This window comes from Stenella coeruleoalba, assembly GCF_951394435.1.
Source record: "Stenella coeruleoalba genome assembly, chromosome: 10".
Taxonomy (NCBI): domain Eukaryota; kingdom Metazoa; phylum Chordata; class Mammalia; order Artiodactyla; family Delphinidae; genus Stenella; species Stenella coeruleoalba.
In genome coordinates, this window is record NC_137156.1 from 58076783 (window position 1) to 58100728 (window position 23946).

Consider the following 23946-nt stretch of genomic DNA (forward strand, 5'->3'; position numbering starts at 1 on the left):
AAACGACTAGCTTATGGTCAAGCAGGAAAATAATTCTACTCTACATTATTTAAAATATGAACACTGATTTTAAAATCTCTGCTGTTAAGAAAAACTAATATAAATCAATACATTTTTCCCAATTTTTGATGTCACCTTTAATTATGCAAGCCACCATTTCAAATTATTTTGGACAATTAAAGTTATATTTCTTTTTATTCAGAAAAAAACAGCTTTGAGTGATTTTTATTTTTAGGTGGTATTTACCAACATAAATGTGTTTTTCATTAGAAATATTTATATGTATTTAAAACATTGCTACACTTAAAGCACTTTACAATTAGTAATTAGTGTTTTGGGAATTGTGATTCTCTAATTATAAGAAAATTATACATACTAGACCTTTGAAAAAACAAGCACCAAGAAAATAAACACCCCAAATCACCCATCATTTGGGCAGCCAGAGATAACCACTTAATATCTTACTTTATATCTTTCTAGTCTTTTTGAAATACACAATCATATTTTACAATAATGGTACATACTATATATACTATTGTAACTATAAAAATCAACTGAGTAACATGAAACACTAGCAAATAGAAAGATATACCATGTTCCTAGATGAGAATGTTAAAGGTAAAAAATGTTAATTGCCTGCAAATTAATTTATACATTTAAAAAATTACAATGTGTGTTTAAAGCTCTTAGAAGAATATAAGAATAGCCAGAAATATTTTAGATTTATAATACATGTTAGTATCTTTTAAAGCAAGCCTTCCTGACTGTTTTTATTTTTCAAGTAATTGACAGTATGGAATTGGTACAGGACCTGAGCAATTAATGAAATAAAAGACAAGTAAAAGAATCATTCTATACATAAAAATTGAAACTATTAAAGATGACATTTGAAATTTGTGAGGAAATGATTCAATAAATAGTAACAGGGCTTCCCTGGTAGCACAGTGGTTGAGAGTCCACCTGCCGATGCAGGGGACACAGGTTCGTGCCCCGGTCCAGGAAGATCCCACATGCCGCAGAGCGGCTGGGCCCGTGAGCCATGGCTGCTGAGCCTGCACGTCCGGAGCCTGTACTCCGCAATGGGAGAGGCCACAGCAGTAAGAGGCCCACATACCACAAAAAAATAAAAAAATAAATAGTAACAGAACAACAGGCTAGCTGACTGGATGGAAAAAAGCTTGGTACCAATTCACCATATGCCAAAATACTTTAAGTTCATTAAAGATTTAAATATAAAAAATACTGAAAGTATCAAAAATAAAATAAAGGTGAGTAGTTATATAATTTGGAGGCTGGAGAAAGCCTAAGCTGACACCAAAGGCAGAAACCATGAATTACGGTATCGGTAGGTTTGAATACAAACATTTAAAATATGTTCGTATGCTAAGATGACAGAAGTCACCTGTCAAAATAAGAACAGAAAGGTTACATCGTTTCTACTTTTTTTCTTCCAAGATAAAATTTAAATTTATATTGATAAAAAATTTAAACATAATAACACCAAAAAAGCACTAGAAAAAGATACAGGTGAACATTTTTGATCCAGAAACGGGGAAGGGTTTCTCTAAATACAACTCATAACTCAAATATCATAAAATAAAACATACATTTGAGGGGCTTCCCTGGTGGCACAGTGGTTGAGAATCTGCCTGACAATGCAGGGGACACGGGTTCGAGCCCTGGTCTGGGAAGATCCCACATGCTGCGGAGCAACTAGGCCTGTGAGCCACAACTACTGAGCCTGTACGTCTGGAGCCTGTGCTCCGCAACAGGAGAGGCCGTGACAGTGAGAGGCCCGCGCAACACGATGAAGAGTGGCCCCCACTTGCTGCAACTAGAGAAAGCCCTCACACAGAAACGAAGACCCAACACAGCCATAAAAATAAAAAATAAAATAAATAAATTGAAACAACAACAAAACAAAAACAAAAAAAACACATACATTTGACTAAATAAAAATAAAAAGCTCCTTCAAGGTAAAACCAAACTATTAAAGATGGCATTTGAAACCAAGTCAAACACAAATGAAAACCAAGTCAAACACAAATGAAAAAACAGGAAAAAGTTATGGCAACATATGACAAAGAACAAATATGCTTAATATATGAAAAGTTCCTGCAAATAAAAAAAGACCAAAATCCCAAAAGAAAAATGGGCAAAGGATGTAAAAGAGAAGTTCACAGAAGAAAATGTAAATGGCTTTTACACATACTAAAAGATGCTTAACTAGACTCATAAGAGAAAAGCAAATGAAAAGTCATTTGTAAAAATGTACAGATGGACAAAAATAAAAAAAATTTAATACTGAGTTGGTGAGTGTGTGGGGGAGAAAACTGTCATTCCCATACAATGTTGATGGAAGCATAAATCAAAGCAATCTCTATGTAGGGCAATCTGAAAATTCTACTTCTAAGAATTAATCCAAAAATGCTTGCACATATGCAAAATGCCTTATGCTCAAGGATGCATAATGCAACAATGTTAAAATAGCAAAAAATGGGAACAAACCAAGTGTCCATCAACAGTGTAACTTGTTGAATAGAGTATACCCATATAGTGGATAATTATATAATTGTAAAAACAAAGTGTCATTACATATATGGAAAGGAAACAATCTCCATTATACATTAAGTTAAAAAAAGACAAAGAACGATAAGCTGTCGTTTGTATAAAATTAAAAAGAACACACAATAGGTCCAGTTTGAGAAATGGCAAATAAGTATCTCTTATTGGGCTAATCCTTCTTCAGGTAACAACTATAACTCTCAGATGAACTATAAAAAAAAACTCTGCCTGAAAACACTGGAGAGATATGAAAAGTAGGCAGAATCTGGAGGAAAAGAGGGAATGACACTGGGTGACAGTCATGTTTTTATGGATTTATTCTTAAAGAAAGGCCTTAATTGGTTGGAACCACTGGGGAAGGCTAAAAATTTGCCATACTGACACAAAGAACCAGAAGACAGAGTACAGGGCAAAGTCAGAAACTGGGAAGTGAGGCTGGGAATCCTGGAAATGGGAGAGCCTAAGAGAGAAAGCCCCCAAATCTGCTTTAAACTTGGTCCAAATCTCTAGCTGACCCTTGAACTACACCTTTGTAAGGTAGACTCCAAACAACCCAGATGACACTAAACGAACTGAAAAAACATTTCAACTGCCTACTACCGCAGGGGAGTAACCTGGAGGCCAAGTCCACCCAAGTTAAAAGCTAAGCATGCAATTACCAGACAGCCCAGCAACTGCAAACCTGGGCATTTATTTCAAAATACCAAAGTTACAGAGATGGAAAACATATTAATGGTTACTAAGGTTACAGAAGTTAGGGGTAGGGAGGGATGTGTGACAAAGGGGTAGCATAAGGAATATCTTTGTAGTGATGGCATAATTATCTTGATTGCAGTGGTGGCTACAAAAATCTGCACACTTGATAATATACACAGAACTACATACACTCATTATACTAATACCAAATTTCTGCTTCTGATATTGTGCCTTAAGATGTAATCATGGAGGAAAACTACTTTTGCAACTTTCTGTGAATTTACAATTGTTTCAAAATAAAAATTAAAAAGTACACTAGCATTTCAACTATCTGGGGGTCAAAACTAGAATCATTAAGCAACTACTACCATGGTAAATCTAAAAATTGTTATATATGGATTCTGGGTATAACTGATATACAAGAGAAAGAAAAAACAAGGTCTGTAGAAAAGACAGAAATATATATATGTAAAAGATCAGTAAGGAAGCATTTCTAAAAATTCACAGAAAACCATACATAAAAGCAGAAAAGTGGCAAGCTAGACATATGTCCTATAAATCAACCTATTTACCCTCTAAAGTTCCTAAAATATAAGGTGAGAGATGGATAAAGTTTGTTAATTCCCAAATTGTGGGGCCAGATATTTTAATGACAAATATTATTGACAGGGTCATGTATCAATATTTTCTAAAGAGTTGCTACTTTGAAGCTTACCACGGTATCAGAAAGATAAAAGTATCATTCCCCTTCCCTTAAACAAATCCAAAAAGTTTACACTAGGAAGTAGATAAATGATTTTGGGGATTATTTTTAAAAGAGCTAATATTGAAAATAGTCTACATCTTTAAATATTTAGTTAAGAACTCAGTGAATTCTGGCAAACATCTCTTAAAATCTATCCTTGCAGAACTGAAAGCAAAAAGTCTTCTCTTCTGCTTTAAGTAGAATAGAGTACAAACTGTTTATTTTTTAATGCTTTAGAGCAAAGGTTGGCAAGCTATGGCAAGCTATAGCCTGCAGGCTGCCTGTTTTTGTAAATAAAGTTTTATTTGAACACAGCAATTGACATTTGTTTACATATTGTCTATGGCTTCTTTCTCCTTACAGTAACAGAGCTGAGTAGCTAGGACAGCAACCATATGGCCCACAAAGCCAGACAATATTTACTATCTAGTCTTAAAGAAAAGGTTTGCTGACCCCTGCTATAGAGTCAAGGGATTCTACTGTGTGACCCTGGACAAGATACTAAGTCTCAGTTTTTTCATCTGCAAAGGGAAATAGCAGTACACACTTCATGTGCAGTAAAGGATTAACTCAGTAAATCTGGGTTGTCCATATGCCGTATGTTAAAGGTCTGGCCTGTGACCTGCTCCTAGAAGGTAACTTATAAGCCCTTGGAATATGCTGCTTGATTGTGTGTCTTTGTTTACCTGGGTGTCTGGGATCACAACAGATAATGTAAGCTAACAGTGTAATTTATGGAAGAGGCCTTGGGCCACTCCAGAAAGTCTTTGTGATTTATGACGGGGTCCTTGAGCCATGTGGTATCAGCTTGACCTCTGGAGGGACTGGATTGAGACTGAGTGACTAAGGTCAGCTATGCAGGTGGTCAACCATGCCTATGTGACTGACCCCAATAAAAACCCTGACCAAGCTTCAGGCAAGTCCCTGGCTGGCAATATTCTGTTTTTGTCATACATCACTCCTGGGAGGAGCAAGCAGTGTCCACGTGACTCTATTGGGAGAGAAAAACTGGAAGCTTGTACTCCGTTTCTCCTGTGCTCTGCCCTATGTGACTCTTTCTTTTGCTGACTTTAATCTGTATTCTTCCACTGAAATAAACTGTAACCTTGAGTTACAATAACAGCTTTGCTGACCTCTGTGAGTTCTTCTAGCAAATCACTGAACCTGAGGGTGGCTTTGGGAACTCCTGAATAGCACCTCCTTATATCATAGGGATAAGATATAACCAGTGCTAAGTCTCTAGCACTGGCTGGCTGGCATTTAATAAAGGTTCAATACATAGTGGCTGTTATCATCAAACCATTAAGCAAGTACTTTGTGATATTTTTATTCATGCTACAGGACACTTCTAACACTTAAAGACTTTTTTTTTTTGATGTGGACCATTTTTTAAAGTCTTTATTGAATCTGTTACAATATTGCTTCTGTTTTATGTTTTGATTTTTTGGCTCCGAGGCATGTGGTATCTTAGCTCCCCAACCAGGGATCGAACCTGCACCCCCTGCACTGGAAGGCGAAGTCCTAACCACTGGACTTCCAGGGAAGTCTCAAAAGACTATTTTCAAATGAGGTTCACATTCAATATTCATTCAACAACCATTTGGGACTTCCCTGGCTGTCCAGTGGTTAAGATTCTGCACTTCCATTGCAGGGCACACAGGTTTGATCCCTGGTCAGGGAACTAATATCCTGCATGCCGTGCGGAGCGGCCAAAAAAACCCAATCATTTGTGTTATTGCTCTGTATCAGCCACTGCTCTAGGTGCTAAAGATTCATTTGTGAGCAAAATGGACAAAAATCTTTGCCTTCATGGAGTTTCATTCTAGCAGGAAGAGATGGAGGTAAACATAAATAAGTAAATGTAAAGTATATTATATCATGATAAATACAAGAAAGGGGGATATGAAATGTTGACAGAACGGAGAATACTGGAATTTTAGGTTGGATGGCTAGCGGAGGTCTAACAACATGAAATTTGAGTAAAGATGTGAAGGAAATAAGAAAGTAAACTGTATCTTTTTTTTTTTTTTTTTTTTTAGGAGATAAAATGGCAAGGGCAAAGGCCGTGAAGTGGGAGAAAGCCTGGTTTGTTCCAAGAACAGCAAGGAGGCTAATGTGGTCAGAGTAAAATGGATAAGGAGAGTAGTCAAAGAGATCAGAGAGGTAACAACGTAGGGGAGGGGTAGGGGGAACAGATAAAGGGCCATGTAGGCCACAGTAAGGAATCTCAATATTAAAAGCCACTGGAGAGTTTGAAGCAGAAGAATAACATGATCTAATTTATGCTATGTTGAGAATAAACTACAAGAGAACAATATCAGAAGCTGGAGAAATGTAGGAGACCACTGCAGTAATTCAGGCAGGAGATGATATTAGGTGGGGCCTGGGCCTGGGCCTGTGTGGTATGTGTGGGAGTGATGAAAAGTGAATAATTTCCAGACATCATCTGAAGCTAAGGCCAGCAGGATTTCCTTACAGTCTGGATATGGAGTGAGAGAAAAAGAAAGTAAGAAAATCCAAGGCTTTTGAGCCTAAATAACTTATAAAGGATAGAGTTGCCTTTAATAGAAAAGGTGAAAATTACAGGAACGGCTGGTTTGTGGTAGGGTAGGGGACATATAACAGGAGGTCAGTTTTGAACATGTTAAGTTTGAGAAGTATAATTGGACATCCAAGTGGAAAAATCAAATAGGCAACTAGACAGAAAGGTCTGCAGCTCAGAGACGAAGTTCAAGCTGGAGATATCAATTTGAGAGTCTTAGCACACAGATGGCATTCAATGCAATGAGGTTGGATGAGACCATCTAAGGAGCAAATCTAGATAGGAAAAAAGAACAGACTCCTGGTCTAGGCACTGGGTCGCTCCAACATGTAGAGGTCAGGGAGATCAGGAGAGACCAGCAAAACCAACTGGGAAGTTGCAGACAGACAGGACACTAGGCATGCATGTTTAACCTGAAAGCCATGTGAAAAAAATGTTTCAAGGAAAGCGTGATCAACTGTTAAATACTGGTGATAGGTTAAGTAAGATTAAGACTGAACTATGTCGATTAGACTCAGCAACGAGCAGATCACTGGAGAGTTTAAGACAGGTAGTTTTGGTGGAGGTGAAGGTGAGTATCTTTGGAACTGGAGGAGAGAAACTGGGGATAGAGGGTCTAGACAAGTCTTTGGAGAAACAGGATGACAGGTGAAAAGGAAAATGGGACCATGAAAATGTATTTTTGGTTTTGTTTGAAGATGGGAGAAAAGCATGCTTATGTTGAAGAGAATGATCCAGTAATGAAAGGAGAATTACTGGAGTAGTATTTTAAGAGAGGAAAGAGATGGATTCTAGCACACAGGTGAAGGGAATAGCCTTGGCCTGTTCATCCAGTGTAACAGAAGTGAAGCTGGAGTTTTGGGAACAGGTGCAGGTAGGTGGCCTAATGTATTGGTAGGAACTTCTTTTCCAATTACTTCAATTTTCTTGGTAAAGTAGGAAACAAGGTTGTTAGCTATGAGGACAAATGAGGAGGAATAAGGAGAAAGAAACATGAAATAGTTGTCTAGGAGTCAATTAAATTATTCAAAAGGTTAAGACAATCATACACATTATCCGGCAGATAATTGATACCCCCAATTTTCTCCATATCATACACCAGTGGTATGTTCCAACATCAAGTTAGGTTTAGCTCCAATTCCTATGCATTCTACATCTGTGGTCGAATAACTGATGCTTGCATTCATAGCACTCAGACACTATGATATTCTAAAATTTCAAAGAAGATCAAATGATATTCAGTACTTTGTACTTAGTGAGGCAGGAAGATATGTAACAATTTAGAAAGATTTACATAGGTTTAAGAACTTTAGGATTCTAAAAAGCTAAATATATAATTAAACAGCATACCCCATTTTCCCAGACAAGTGAAACTCTATTAATACTGTGCTTATGGCAAGCATCAAGCAGTATGTCCCATGGCCAGAATGACGTGACTCTTTTACTCAACAAAAAGGCCATTCCCTTGTCACCTGACAGCACTGCTAAGATGGACTTCTGTATTTACCACTATCTGGACCAAGAAATAAGAATATGCAAAAGATTCCCTAGTACCTTTTCATCCAAGTCTGAACTTTTTGTGTGTTCACTGACGTCTCCCAGTTTTTCATTTGAAGAAGTCTCATTAGTAACTTCACCTAAGGAAATGTTTGCACCTTTGGAATCATGTTTTATCTCACTTGCTGAAAAGAAATAATATTCAACTGTAGAAACTTTAAATGACAAAATAACCAAGTCATTTAAAGATTGTTCTAAAAATGAGTTAGAATTCAGAGACTCTTTTAAAGTCCAATGTGACAAATATGAAGCAGCATTTTCAGCAAATTATACATTTATTCCTCCCTCTCTATCAAAATAACTCCATTACATGGTATAAAAAGAATTGGCAGTGAGACAAAATTGAGACATAAAGATAAATTTAAGAATCTTTCTTGATCATGTCCAGCTATTTTTCAATATATTTTTAAAATTGGAAAGTTTTTGAAATTAACTTTCAAATTATTTCCTGTAAAGATTCAGTTATTTAAACTTAGGATTAGCTATTATTAAAAAAATATTAAAAAGGACTCAGATTTAAAATGTGGTAAAGCTTAAATATATATTTCAATTTCAAAAATGAGACTACAAAAATTGCTAAGGTCAATTATCTTTTGTAGATAAAGCCTAACAAAGTTATTTATTAAATAATCAACTTTCTCAAAATCTGATCTGCCAACCAGGCAAAACTGAGGAAAACTGACAAACTGTAAAACGTGGTTGACAGACTCTAAAATGAAAAGCTTCCTATTTTAATGAATTCATTCTGACTATGCCTAAATAGAGATATAAAAGTACTTCAATATTACACATTCTGAAAATGTCAAATTTTACCTGCTGACAAGGAAGCACAGATCTCTGACTTCATCAATTCAGGATCCAGTACAGGGAGTTCTCTATTATAAAGCAAACAGAGCTTACACATTATAACATATTCTAGCAAAACTATCCACTCCTCTAAACATTACACAATACTAGCTTTAGCAGCCTGGCGAACATCAGCTCAAGTCCTCCAAGGCCAGAGTACTATTCTGGGATAGCACACCCAAGCAGATTCTGCATTTGGTTCTTTTTTTTTTTTTTTTTTGCGTTACGCGGGCCTCTCACTGTTGTGGCCTCTCCCATTGTGGACGCGCAGGCTCAGCGGCCATGGCTCATGGGCCCAGCCACTCCACGGCATGTGGGATCTTCCCAGACCGGGGCACGAACCCGTGTCCCCTGCATCGGCAGGCGGACTCTAAACCACTGCGCCACCAGGGAAGCCCCTGCATTTGGTTCTTTAATCACATTCGCCACAATTGTTAGGGAGTGCTGCCACTCAAACTCTGTTACTCAGAGAGAACTGATGACATATACCAGGCATTTAAAACATTTTTAAAGTATTACACCAATGCAAGATAATGTTTACCTCCTACTCTTAAGCATGTGTATGTATGTCTTACCGCCAATGTAAAAGGAAGAGTGTGAGAGCACTTTGAATCTCTTTTTGTAGTCTCTGAAGACAACCTAAGGTCTAAAGGTAACAGCTATGGAGATCAGAGTTAAACCAACCTGGGTTCAAATATTGTTCTGCCACTTACTATGTCAACAGTGGCAAAACTATTTAAATTCTTTGAGTCTAACCATATCTGTAAAATGAGAATACCACTTACCCACGAGGTTATTGTGAGGATTAAATAAGATAAAATGTCCTTAAAGCCAATGGCATAGGCTCAACAAATGAAAACTACAGCTATAGGAGCCACTCAAAAACAAGTGGCCAGGGCTTCCCTGGTGGCACAGTGGTTAGGAGTCCGCCTGCCGATGCAGGGGACACGGGTTCGTGCCCCGGTCCGGGAAGATCCCACGTGCCGCGGAGTGGCTAGGCCCGTGAGCCATGGCCACTGAGCCTGCGTGTCCAGAGCCTGTGCTCCGCAACGGGAGAGGCCACAACAGTGTGAGGCCCGCGTACCGGGGAAAAAACAAACAAACAAACAAACAAGTGGCCAAACACTATTCCATTTTTAAAAACTTGGACAGAAGTATATAAAAGTACACAGAATAAAATATAATAGGACTTCCCTGGTGGCGCAGTGGTTAAGAATCCGCCTGCCAGGACAAGAATAAAGATGCAGACATAGAGAATGGACTTGGACACGGGGAGGGGGAAGGGTAAGCTGGGACGAAGTGAGAGAGTGGCATGGACATATATACACTACCAAATGTAAAATAGATAGCTAGTGGGAAGCAGCTGCATAGCACAGGGATGTCAGCTCGGTGCTTTGTGACCACCTAGAGGGGTGGGGTAGGGAGGGTGGGAGGGGAGGCGCAAGGGGGAGGGGATATATGTATACATATAGCTAGCTCATTCACTTTGTTACACAGCAGAAACTAACACAATATTGTAAAGCAATTATAGTACAATAAAGATGTTAAAAAAAGTAAGTATTTATATAACTTTAAGCTTATAGACACATGTATGAAAACCAATGGCTTTTTAAATTATATGATATTATACTTTGTGAGAGGGATTTTCCTTCCAAGTTTCAATGTTACCTCAATTATTCAGAACCTTAATTTTGCTTTTTAAAAAAATTTTCTCTGAAAATAGTATCGTCTTTGATTTTCTGCTTTGAACTACCTTGTCATTTGAAAAAAATTGTGTATATAACAAAAAAAAAAGGAATCCACCTGCCAATGCAGGGGACACGGGTTTGAGCCGTGGTCCAGGAAGATCCCACATGCCGCGGAACAACTGAGCCCGTGCGCCACAACTACTGAGCCTGCGCTCTAGAGCCCGCGAGCCACAACTACAGAGCCCACGTGCCACAATTACTGAAGCCCACGTGCCTAGAGCCCATGCTCCGCAACAAGAGAAGCCACCGCAATGAGAAGCCCGCGCACTGCAATGAAGAGTAGCCCCCGCTCGCCACAACTAGAGAAAAGCCCTTGTGCAGCAATGAAGACCTAACACAGCCAAAAATAAATATAAAATAAATAAATTTAAAAAAAGAATGGGAAAATAAAAGTACAAACAAGACACAAATATATACAAATCTCCTCCCCCAATTCATACCTCTTGACTCATATCTATTAGAATATCTCCATTTCAGTATTTCAAAGGTCTCTCCAACTCAACATGTCTAAATCTGACCTCATGACCAGCATCCCTCCCCAATCCTGCCTGTTTTCATCAGAGAACTGTAATGCCCTTCTTTGAAACAAGAGAAACCAGGTATCTTCCTTAACTCCTACCTCTAACCTCACCCCCATTTGATTAATCAATCTTCACTTCCTAAACCTCTCTCAAATCCACTCCCACTTCTGGTTGAAGTCACCATGTCCTTTGGTCTAATTACGACAATAGCTCCTTGCCAATTTGTTCTCCACACCAGAGCTATCATGATTTTTAAAATGTAAATCTGATCAAATTCTCTACTGGAAGTCAAGTCCTTCAGTGAATCCCTATATACTCTTAGGATAAAGTTCAAACTCACCATGAATTCTAGTTCGTCTAGGATGATCTGTGTATGCCTCTTATCCTGGCATATTAATTATTAATACCTCCCCCCGCATTTCCCTCTCAAAATTTTTGCAATTCAGAAGATCAATTCTATGGTCATCCTATTTACAAAGCCCTGCACGACTGAGCTTTCTGCATATTCTGTAGGTTCATTTCTTGCCACCTGAACACTAAGCCATGGGATGTTATTTCTGTCTCTCAGTTGTAACATGCTCTTCCCTGCAGGCCTACCTATAGACTACTCCTTCCCTCTCAATTTTCTACTCACTTTTCTTCACCTATTGCCTAGTTCCTATTCATTATTTAGTGTTCAACTTAAATGTTACTAGGGTGAGTAAGCCTTCAACACCTTGCACTTTTCCTATCATATTTTATTGTATTTGCTTAATCATTTGCAGCCCTTGATAGACTAAAAGCTCTGTGAGAACAAGGTCCATGTGCATCTAGTTGCTAACCATATACTCAGCACCTAACATCCTCCTGGCCTGACACTAGGGAGATGCAAATGAAGATGCCTCTCTCCTGTCTACAAACTCCCAGCATAGGAGGAGGTGCACATACAAGGAGACATAATATACTGAGATCTGTGCCAAGAGAACTACTGGAACAAATCCCTAGAATAATATCTCAGATGTGATTTAGAGGACAAATGAATGAAAAGAAAGGAACTTTTGGATAAAGAAACACATGCAAAAGGATTCAAATAATGACATATTGTGGAAACAGTGAGCTGCCTGCTCTGCTTATCTTTTATCAGCCTCCCCCCACACTTTCCTCCCCACCAACCCCATAGCTGCCAAAGACAGAATGGATGCAGATCCACCAAAGAGCCATAATAAGCCATGCCAATCAATTTAGACTCTATCCTCAGGTGGCTGAGAGCCACCGGAGTACTGTAAGCAGTCACTGGCAGATCAATTTCTGCTTCAAAATATTACTGCGGAGGAGGATATACTAAGAGATTTCAGGAAGATTAACCAGGAGCTAATTGCAATAATTTAGAAGAAATATGAATAAGATAGTAGCAGTGAGAATTGAGAGAAAGGAAAAACCATGAGAGATATTCAAGATAATAGCATGAATAGGATTAACTGACTCAATAAATAGAGAATTGAGGGCTGTTTCTAATTATGCTGAAAGTTACATTCACAAATAGGTACAGCCCAGACACACAGAAGGTTATTCCTTAAAAAAAAAAAAAAACCCAAAACCCAAAAAAGTAAATAAGTATAGCAAGTGTATTACAATAGTATTTTTTAATACTGCTGGTACAGTTCATAAGAGAAACTTTTTACTATGAATAAGTAACTTACAAGGAAGGTAAAATTGCACATGCCACTCTTGTTAGAAGTAATTTAGTTTTGTTTTGAATTTGCAAGACACAAAGAGATACGAAAAAGTTAAATTCAACTAGATTAGGAAAAATAAAATTGTAACCCCCATAAATATATTACAGCTTTGCATTAGTGGAGTAGAAAGGGGGAAAAATGAAGGGTAGAAGGAGGAAAGGAGAGAAACAGACTTGGGTGAGGCTACAGAATACAGGGAAGCAAAAGAGAAGATCTGAGCAAAAAGGAGAGGAGAATAAGAGAGGCTTCTGAAGAACTACATAGATGACATCAGGTTTATCCTCTAACAGAGCATTTTTCAAGGGGGTGATGTAATTTAATGGGTTCCAACCAGGATTTTTAAATAAAACAGAATAAAATACAAAATATGATACTAGACCACATGTAGTAAGGGAAATACTATTTTTATAAATCTATTGTCTTACATATTCATAGGTAGGTACCAGACTGTAATGTAAAATGTATCTTTAGTATGGGTAACTGACAAACAGGTTTGAAGACAACAGCTCTAGAATAATTATTAGCAGAAAAAGCTTGAAAACTAAGAGAACGTTATTGCCCAAGAAAAATTCAGAATGTTATTGCTCAAGAAAAATTCAGAAAAAATTCCCAAGAAAAATTCAGAATGCCCAAGAAAAATTCAGAATGTTATTGCTTCCTTTTGAGATGCTAACTAGCTGAGTGCAGTCAATGTTCACTTATTTACACACTCACGTATTGTTTGCGAAAAGGACTACCATAAACTCACTGGGGCAATTATTCTGCAGATAACAGTGGCCCAAAACAGAAATATTACAGTATCCAATTCAGTGGGCCAGAGGTTCCCAAGCCTGTTGCTAGGATGTGAGGTGCTCAGTCTCCTAATATTACAAACGATAACTCCATCAAGTACAGTACCATTTATTTCAGCAAAAACAAACAATGGTTTATGTGGTCCAAAAGAGAAAAAAGTAAAAATCAGAATGATCCTTCTTCATACTGCACCACCTGCTACTTTAAAGAGAAGGATGAGGGCTTCCCTGGTGGCGCAGTGGTTGCGAATCCGCCCGCTATTGCATGGGACACAGGTTCAAGCCCTGGTCCGGGAAGATCCCACATGCCACGGAGCAACTAAGCCCATGCATCACAACTACTGAAGCCCATGTGCCTAGAGCCCGTGCTCCACAACAAGAGAAGCCACAGAAATGAGAAGCCTGCATACAGCAACGAAGAGTAGCCCCTGCTCCCCACAACTAGAGAAAGCCCGCGTGCAGCAACGAAGACCCAACGCAGCCATAAATAAATAAATGAATTAATTAATTAAAAAAAATAAAGAGGAGGACGAGATGAGAGAGGAAAGGGGTCAAAAAGTAAATAATGTTCTGTGGCAGTCTATAGACTAATGGATTTGAAGCCATGTAAAGAACCAAAGTGCCACTCTTCCAGCATGCTGTTTTGGGGAGGGGAGATCAACTTTGGAGCAGGTTGCCCTGTGTCCAGATCTCAGCTCTGATACTTACTAGTTGTGTGTCCTTTGGAAAGTTAGTGACTTTGACTCAATTTTAAAGATATGGTCAATCTCAGAATCGTTCTACTTAATGAAATAGCATAAGTAATGTATCTAGCACAGGGTAGACACTAAATGTCTGTTCTTACAATTAAGTGTAAAATTGTGCATTATAGTTAGAGTGCCTCAGATATTCAGTGGACAGGGAGAATGGAGTAAGATGAGCTTCTTGAAAGATAGGCCAAGGAGTCTAAATAAATGAGGGAAAGAAAGAGAATGACCTTTACTTTTGCAGGAAAGCATTTTTTGTTTTTGTTTTTGGGGTTTTTTTGGTCATTTGGTATTGTAAACCTGGTGACAGAAGCCAGTCTCTTGGGGAACAAACTGATTCCCCAAGATCTGAGAAAGTAAGTGGGGTGGATTTCTTGAGAGAATATAATTTACCCAGCATAGATCCATGCTAGGCATGGTCTAAATGGGACTCAAATGCCTGAGCAAAAGTAATAGGCTTTTATTTTCTGTACAGTGGTGCTAGGTATTTTTCCCCCTAGAAGTTTATTATTTACCAGCTCTAGAATGTACAATGGCTTTTCATGGATTTAAGTCCAAGTTGCAAAGGTGGTATAAATGATCCAAACTGATCACCAGCATCAATTCTATACCAAGTTCAAATTTTGATGCGTAATTTTCCAACCTTCTTAGTCTGGTATCACCCTACTTATCAAGTCTTATTTTTACTATTCTTAAACATCTATCTGCTTTAGAAAAAAAGGATTCACTGTCTCCATTTACATATATTCCAATGCTTGAGAAACAGCCTACAACATAGTAGGAACTGAAACCTTAATTCTCTCCCCTCCCTCAATGTATGAGTGACTGGGTTTACAAAGGCAAATGAGACATGGACATTTCCCACCCTCAAGAAGTCCAACAGTTTATGTGAGCCATGGAATACAAGATATGGTACACAAAAGTTAAATATCTGTCTCACACACACACAAACAGAAAATGATGTTCCCATGGAAAAGTGTCTGAGATATCTACTCTAAACCAAGAACTTATTATAGAGGATAACACCAGAAACAAAAAGGAAAGAAAGAAAAATAGAGAATATACACAAGAGTATATATTCTTGTGCAACTGTATTTACATTGGTGGGTACCAAGATGAAAATTAGACTGTATTCAGTAACAAAAAATATGTTCTCCTCTCAAGACTTCACTGAACTCATTAAATGTTGCATCTACAAAGAAAATAAAACAAGACTAATAACTGTGTTTATAATAAAATGGGCAAATAAAACATATTTTATCAAAATTATTAAGGTCTACTAGATTAGTGTATGTTTTGTTGGCTAAACTTAAATTTTCTGATTCCTGTTGTATAATCAGGCCTGTACAATGCTCTTAGTTGGCTGACTCAATCTTTGAGTTCCTAACTATGTGAAGATTAAAAAAAAGTAATCATGTTATTTGGTTTTTTGCTATTAAGTTGTATGAATTCCTTATGTATTTTGGATATTAATCCTTCATCAGATACATGATTTGCAAATACTTTCTCCCATTCCATAGGCTGCCTTTTCATTTTGTCTAGACAAATAGTGTATGATCTCACTTGTATGTGGAATCTAAAAGAAAGAACTCATAGGAACAGAGATGAATGTGTCAGCTAACCTTATTATGGTAATCATTTTGCAACATATACATATATCAAATCATCAAATTGTACACCCTAAACTTACATAAATGATACATCAAATGTCTCAAATATGTCTCAATAAATTTGGAAATAAAGAGAAAAAAGAAAAGTAAAAAAAAAAAGGTCCAATAGTATTAGCAGGTGAGAGATGTAAATTATATCATCACGAGATCAGTGCCATAAGTGAGGTAGCAAAAGGTGCTGTGGGAAGAGAACGGCTCCTGCTTCTGTCTGAAGAAGTCATAATCTGCCCTGCACAACCATATTCATAGCTACCTTTACCTTCTGCCCACATTTTCTTTATAAATTTTCTACCTCTCCAAACTTTCTTCCTTCTTCCCCCTTGTTAATCTAAATCAATCCAACCGTTAAGGATCAGTACAAATTTTGGCTTTTCCAAGAGGCCCTTTCAACCCTCTTTTCTAAACTACTAGTGTTCTTGTACCTCAGTTTACATATTTTTGTTTCAAACACATTAGTCCCCATTTCCCCAGCTATATAGTAATTCCCGTGAATATTTGGCAGATTCTTAAAATCTCAATGATCCACTGTATAATATCACTTGACTGATATTCTAGCATATGTGATTGAACATAATCCTATATTCTAGTACAGATTAACTGTCCAGCACTGACTATTACAGACATTCTCAGATCTCTAACTATACTTACAGGCTAATTCAAAAGTTTTACCTATTTCACCCATTATATATGTCTAAGTTCATCAGTTCAAGTCTTAGGGAATTAGTTCTAATATGCTTCTAATGCTTGGGATTTTAATATGGACTTCCCCCACAGTGGAGACTGACAATGCATAAGTATTCTAACATAACTTAAATGCCTTACAAATAAGCTCATGTTTGTCTACCTGTTTTACCAATAAGAGGTAGTCCAGAGCTTCTGACAATTTCTGGGCATAGCCCTCCCATCTTCAATTTCTATTTCTGTAAAACAGAAACTCATTCTAACAGGTTTCAACCTCTCAGTGTCGTAGAGTGAGGAAACAGTAATGTACTAATTAGCAACTGATTGGCAAAAGGGAGAGAGCTGACATTAGAAATTATGTTTTAAGCTTCATCTAGTTCTAGAACCATTAACAATTTTCTGTATAACTATTAGCAGACCCTCTGGTGATCATGCGTCCATTTTTCCCTGTTAAGGTTTATCCTAGCACTGTGGATGACTGTAAAACTGGTATTTCCAGTGCAGAAAAATGAAAATATTAAAATAACTACTGAGAAATTTTAAAGTTTATTTAAAACCCAAAACTTCAGAAGCAGGGATGAAAGAAAAAGAAGAGCTAAAAACAAGTATAATTGGTACTCCTGCCATAAAAGGAAATGAAGTTACAATAATAGAAAAATTATCTGAAGTAAATTTGATTCTTGGTTTGTCTTTTTTTTTTGCGGTACGCGGCCCTCTCACTGTTGTGGCCTCTCCCGTTGCGGAGCACAGGCTCTGGACGTGCAAGCTCAGCGGCCGTGGCTCACGGGCCCAGCCTCTCGGCAGCATGTGGGATCTTCCCGGACCAGGGCACGAACCCGTATCCCCTGCATCAGCAGGCGGACTCTCAACCACTGCGCCACCAGGGAAGCCCAGGAACTAATTTCTTGTTGTAAAAAAGTATATTGATTCAGCAGTTCCTTTAGTTTCACTTCAGTCCCTCCTTCCCCAAGTTAAACGTAAGTAAAATTAAATGTTTACTAAAAAGTGGCATGATCCAACTTTTCTGAAATTATATCCACATATATGCCTAGACAGGCATACAAATTTTGAGTAATTAATTTGTTATTTTGGGTGGTGAGATTCCCTCCCTCTTACACTTTTAATATAATGAACATGTATCATTTTTATAAAATCAGCCATTATCCTAAGAAAGAAAAAAAAGTATAAAAAACAAACTTTACGCCCAGTTTACAACATTTCTCTCTTTCTACCTTCAACTGCAGTTCACTGTCAACATCTTGTTAGCTAACAGAGATGTTTGCCTTTGAAAGAGTTAAAAGCACCTTTAATTAACTACCTTTTATTGAGCTCTTACTATTCACTCAGTATTACACCAAAACCTTTCCCATCCCTTCATTGATTAATCCTCACGACCTTGAGAGGCAAGTACCTTCCCTTTTTACAGATAAGGTAAAATATCAATAATTTGCCTACAAGGTGACAGAGCTATTAGGGAAAGGAAAAGATTCAAAAACCTAGGTCAGACTATAAAGGTTAAGTTCTTGACCACTAATTTTAAACTAAGATAGTTCAAATCCAGATTCTGTTACTAGCAGTGTGAATTTGGACAACTGACAACTTGTCATCTTCATTTTTTCCACCTCAAAATGGGCAGATTACCATCTTCATTATGGACGGTTTTAAAAAATAACAGATAAAGCTCTTGGTCCTTCCTTTGGGATATAGAAAGTACTCTATTTGGTGATGTTACAAGTTACTGTCACATTAAGAACATCAAGAAGAATGTAATATCACAAAAGTAACTAAAATTTATGAATACCAGACAAATTTAAGTCATGTACTATTGAATCTTAGTGGAACGTGTTTATGTTTCGAGTCTGTTCACAGAACATTCCAATATTCAAGTACTGTAACATACAAATATAAATTAGAGCTTAAAGAATTATAAAACTTTAGTAAAATATAACATAATAGTAAATAAAATTTAGGCCAATCAGATAGGTCAATTTCCCGAACAAGAAGGTTATTACTTGGCTCCATTTAAAGTTGATTCAGGCAAACTCACTCTCTTTGGGGGCTAAGTCATCATTTAAAACCATCAACTTAGATGGATCTAGAGACTGTCATACAGAGTGAAGTCAGAAAGAGAAAACCAAATATCGTATATTAACGCATATATGTGGAACCCAGAAAAATGGTACAGATGAACCGGTTTTCGGGGCAGAAACAGAGAAACAGATGTAGAGAACAAATGTATGGACACCAAGGGCGGAAAGTGGTGGTGCTGGGGGGTTGGTGGTGTGATGAATTGGGTGATTGGGATTGACATGTATACACTAATATGTATAAAATGGATAACTAATAAGAACCTGCTGTATAAATAAATAAAATTCTAAAATTAAAAACAAAATAAATAAAAATTCTACTATTTATGGCAAAAAAAAAAAGAATCACCTTTACTTGCTTTTAACCAAGATGCCTATTCTATCCTTGCTGATATTAAAGAAACATTTACTCAAAAAATAATAATAATAAATTAAAAAAAAATAAAACCATCACCTTAAAAGTAAAACCATGAAAAAAAATTCGTGCTTTTCCCCTCTGAATATTAGTTTAACTTTTGATTCGACTTTCAAGTTCTAATTCAAATAAACTTTTCCAAGTTTTCTCTGGTCACTGAAAAATGGATTTTTTATCTAACAAGGAAGCCACAGAAAATGGGTTAAAATACATAGCACTGTTCTTAATACGTAACTTGGTTGAAATAAAAGTATATCTGTATATTTACAATTATTAAAAAATTATGAAAATAAATTTGACTTTTGAAAGAAGCAATCTCACTAATTTAAAAAGCCACTTTATAAACCACCATTTAAAATTCTGAACAGCTAATCTGCTCCATTATAATTTCAAATATATATAATTGTTTTATTTTGATTCTAAGTTTCAGCATTAATGACATTTCCAGGTCTTAGCAATTATATACTATATTACATTTAATAAATAACTGGGTTAAAAAAATAATGGAGCGTCAATAATGATCACTGAATAAATTAGTGACACCTAAGAGTAGAAAGTGCTTTTGAAACCTGCAACAATAACCTGTACCAAAAGGCATACTTGAATATGCATACCTCAAGTCACCACTTGGTTCTTTCTTTTCTGGAAGTTCCATGTGCTTGGAGTCTGTTGACTGGTGCTCTTCAGCAACATTGCGCTCCTGGCTTATCACGGGAACCTCGGAAGTAAATGAGAGCTCTCCTTCATTGGAGACTCCAAAGAGATCTGGGTCATCTTGAATTACATCAATTAAGAGGACATCATCTTCATATGCTTTAAGAATATCTGGAAACCCCACTTCAATTTCTGAAACGTTCTCAGTCATTTTTCTACCACTAACTTCAGAGAAAACTGCTTTGAATCTTTCTTGTTCACTAGAGCAGAAGGCAGGACTTTTCTTTATACACCCAGGATCATAAGAAATAGTATTATTTTCAACTGTGAGAGAAACAGCTTCCTTATTAGAAACAATATTGCCTGGTTTAGAGATGTGGTTAGATGGTTTATTATCATTACCTTGCTTTAAAAAGCTTGGAGAAATAATACAGGAACTCTTACTGCAGTATGAGTCAGAACCAGCTTGCACTGGAACTACACTATTTTGTATGCTCAAAGATTGAGGTCCTGAAGTTACTGTGGTGACATTTTCTTTAGTCCTATTCTGCCTTACCTCTGCTCCAGATAAACTGTCAAGAAGTTCTAGGGGACTATATACTTCTCTCTCTGATGACTTGCCATGTATTTTTCTTTTTTCTGTTTTGTTCTTAAGTAAGGGAATTTTAAAATTAGTCAGCCGTCCTGTGTTCAGTATCTTAATCAAGTCTGGAACAACCAGTGTTTGCTTAGCAATGCATGCTTTTCGATGAATAGTTTTGCCTGTAGAGCTATTTGCTTCCTGGCCATCCTGGGAAGCCACTGTCAAATTCAGTTTTGTTAAACTCCCTCTATCCTTTTTTTTACTTCCTGTTAAGTTTTGAGTCACATTAGCTAATGGAGTATCTTCAATAGTATTAGAAACTATCTCTGACGCACTTCTGCTTAGTTTCTCTGACTTCGTTTTTTTATTATCATTGATGATAGGTTCCTTTATAACCATTAAAGTAGGTTCCACTGTAGAGACTGAAGATAAACAATTTAAATTAGAATCCAATTTCTCTCTACTTGAAGATTCACTTCTTGTTTCTGTTAGAGAACTTTGTAGCATCAATTTGGAATCAGTTAAATGAGTTTGATTTGTTTGGTGTTTAAGAAAATCATCTTGCCTAAAACTTTCCTGAGACCCAGGAAGAAAGTTATTTGACTGCGGCAAGGAAGCCTTTTTCCAACACTGGGCAGATATTCTAGCACACGAATAACAAGGCCAAGTTCTTTTGCCAGTCATTGGTATTGTTCTTTGACAGCTAAATTTAGATTCTTCAGCTTCATTCTTCGAGTCTTCCCTCGAAGCTCTCTTTTCAATAGGATGGCAATCGCTAGGTGACTTCACTATTGAGTTTTCCATCCACTTAAAATACTCCTCTGGATCCATCCTTTTACATCCTAAAGGCTCTGAAGCATTCTTTTTTTCTTCTTTTGAAAGTGGCTCAAGAGTTTTCTGAAACATAGGATTTACATGGTGTTCATGACTTGTTTTTTTCCCTGTTTCTGGAAGACTTAATAAATGATCCATTGGTGACAGCGTGTTATTGTTTACTTTTCTCAAAACTTCTAAAGGACTTTTTTTAGCCTCTAAAGTCTCTGTTTCTTTACCTTCAGCACCTGTTTTGTTTTCTTGTAACACCAGCTCATATTTGTTATACACATTAGAGAATTTCATCTTAATAACCATTTCATCTCCTTTTTCAGACACCTTCATCCTTTTCCTGGGTTTTCTCCCAACACTGCTCTCCTCTAATGAATGTTTATTTTTTTCACTTTGAAGGCAGGAAAGCAAGCCCTTATTTTTACTTTGGTATGAGTCATTTTCTTCAAGTAATAACTGATTTACTCCCATTAAGTTTTCTTCAGTTTGTAAATGCTGAGGAATATTATTTGTGTCACTCTTATCTCCAAGACTCCTAGGGTTTTCTTTCTTTAACTCTGAGGAATTTTCTGGTACATGCATATATCCACCATCAAGTTTATATGCAAGGTTATTTTCATCATTACAACTCTTGGAATGGGGGAAACAACTGCAATCACGTAATCTTAAAATGCAATTATTTTCTACTCCAGGTGACAAGCTGTGACAAGAATATTTTGGAGTATTCTTGTACAGTTCATCTTGGAATTCAACCTTACTATTTTGTGTAGCCTTATATTCCGTTATTTTGAGAGGTGGCCGTTCTAAGCTTTTAAATTTTTTAATTCGAATTCTTCTTTTAATACCTTTTACCAAACTTTCCTTACCCAAAGACTGCAAGAAAGCCATACTTTGAAATTCACTGCATTCCACTGTTTGGAAAGATTCCGAACTGGTTAATGATTCCTTTCTTACCAGGTCAATCCCTGGCTGGGGATCATCACTTGAGGCTTCAGTAACTTTTCTTTTTTCCTTGGCTGAACAAAACAACAAAACATACCAGAAAAGATTTTACATTGAGGAGGAAAAAGCAATATCACTTAAAAAAAAAAAAAATTGTGAAGCCATCCATTTTTATTTCCCTGAAGAGCCATATGGAAACATACATTTGTTTTTAAATCAAAGACCTAATTTCTATTAAGGTCCTGTATAAATTCTAAGACAGCTGAATAACCTCTAGCATCGTGATTTCATACAAGCCAAAGTGAATCACTAGTAGGAATTCCTTTTACAGAACTTCTGAGCAAGGGATCCTAACAGGACAAACACCTTTTAAGCGAATTCCTGTTTTTTTCTCTCCGGGTCAACCGTGTGCATCAGTAAAGCCCATGTAGATGCAAGTGAAACGCCAGTGGTAAAACACGGGTGCAGGAGAAGGGGTGCAAAGGCTAGAAAGGGAGTGACCCCTGCGTGCTTCCTTACTGTGTCTTCCCGATTGCAAGGGGAGCTCCGCCTCCTTCGCTGCTTCGAAGCCCGGCCGGTCCGACGGGTCTGAAGAGCCCACCTGGCCCCCCGGCCCCTCCACTCGCCGCCTCGCTGAGGCCTTCCCAGCCCCGAACGCCTCACCCGACCTGTCACTTTCTACCTCTTCTCTCCCAGACGTCCGGGCCACCATCCCCCTCTTTTGCCTGCTCTCTTCGCGCCCCCCGGCCTCAGGGCCACAGCCTCCCGCCTCGCCTGGTCCCGGCCGCCTGCCTCTCTTCCTCGGGCCTCGCGCGTCGCCTTTACGCCCCAGGGCCGTCGCTGGGCCCGACGCCCGCGGCTGCCGCATCCGCCCCGGGCCACCCGTCTGCCCACCGAGGCCCGCCACGCCCGCTGGCAGGAGCCCACCGGCCACACAAAAGCTGCTTCGGCTGCCAGGCACCCGCGGCCCTCAACCCCGCCCCGCCGCGCCCAGCCGCCAAGACCCTGGGACCGGAAGCGGAAGTGGGGTCCGCGATGCCTGCCTGGGGCAGGCGCGGCAAGGCCCAACGGGCGGAAGGACCTCGAGGCTTTGCAGCTGGCCCCTCTGCCGTTCGTTGCGGGGCATGGGGGTGGAGCCTTCCAGTAGGCCGGACTCTCCCACGGCCACCTCTGGCGCCTGGTTGCTCGCAAAAACCGAGTGGCTTCTAACTCCTCCCCAAGTCTCTTGTGGGGGGGGTCCCTTTCCATATGCCTTCCTGACATCCTATACGCACCTCAAACTTAAGTTGTGCAAAACTGACCTTGTCTTTCATCACGGGCTTGCTCCTCTTGTGTTGGTGGATGCGTCACCGTCTACCCAGTTGTCTAAGTCAGAAACCTAGAAACCATCAGATACCCTTCTTTGCACTTCATCCCTCGCATCCACGTTCATTAGGTCCGCCTGATTCGACTTTCTGTGTTTGTCAGCCACTCACCTTGACTCTGGCTTGCAGACTCTGACCCACTGCATCAACCTCCTAGATTTTATTCATGCCTCCATCCTTGTGCTTTGTCAGTCAGCTTCCACCTGCCGCCAGGCCATGCCCTTCCAATGAAAGGATGTCTTGGCATTTCCCA

The 23946-nt window shown here is 38.3% G+C and overlaps 1 protein-coding gene across 8 annotated transcripts in view; it reads right to left on the reverse strand.

Moving 5' to 3' along the window:
* Positions 1–23199, reverse strand: part of TOPAZ1 (testis and ovary specific TOPAZ 1) — a 67838-nt gene extending 44639 nt beyond the window's left edge. For 6 of the 8 annotated variants that reach the window (XM_079933786.1, XM_079933788.1, XM_079933790.1 and 3 more), the window contains exons 1-4: positions 22849–23199; positions 19940–22403; positions 8919–8980; positions 8103–8230 (exon numbers count right to left, since the gene is read on the reverse strand). In XM_079933786.1, coding sequence (XP_079789912.1) covers positions 8103–8230; positions 8919–8980; positions 19940–22403; positions 22849–23197 — 3003 coding nt within the window. In that variant the 5' untranslated portion in view covers positions 23198–23199. The remainder of the gene's footprint in view (positions 1–8102; positions 8231–8918; positions 8981–19939; positions 22404–22848) is intronic. The other 2 variants (XM_079933792.1, XM_079933787.1) reach the window with 2 other exon arrangements.
* Positions 23200–23946: the final 747 nt, after the last annotated feature.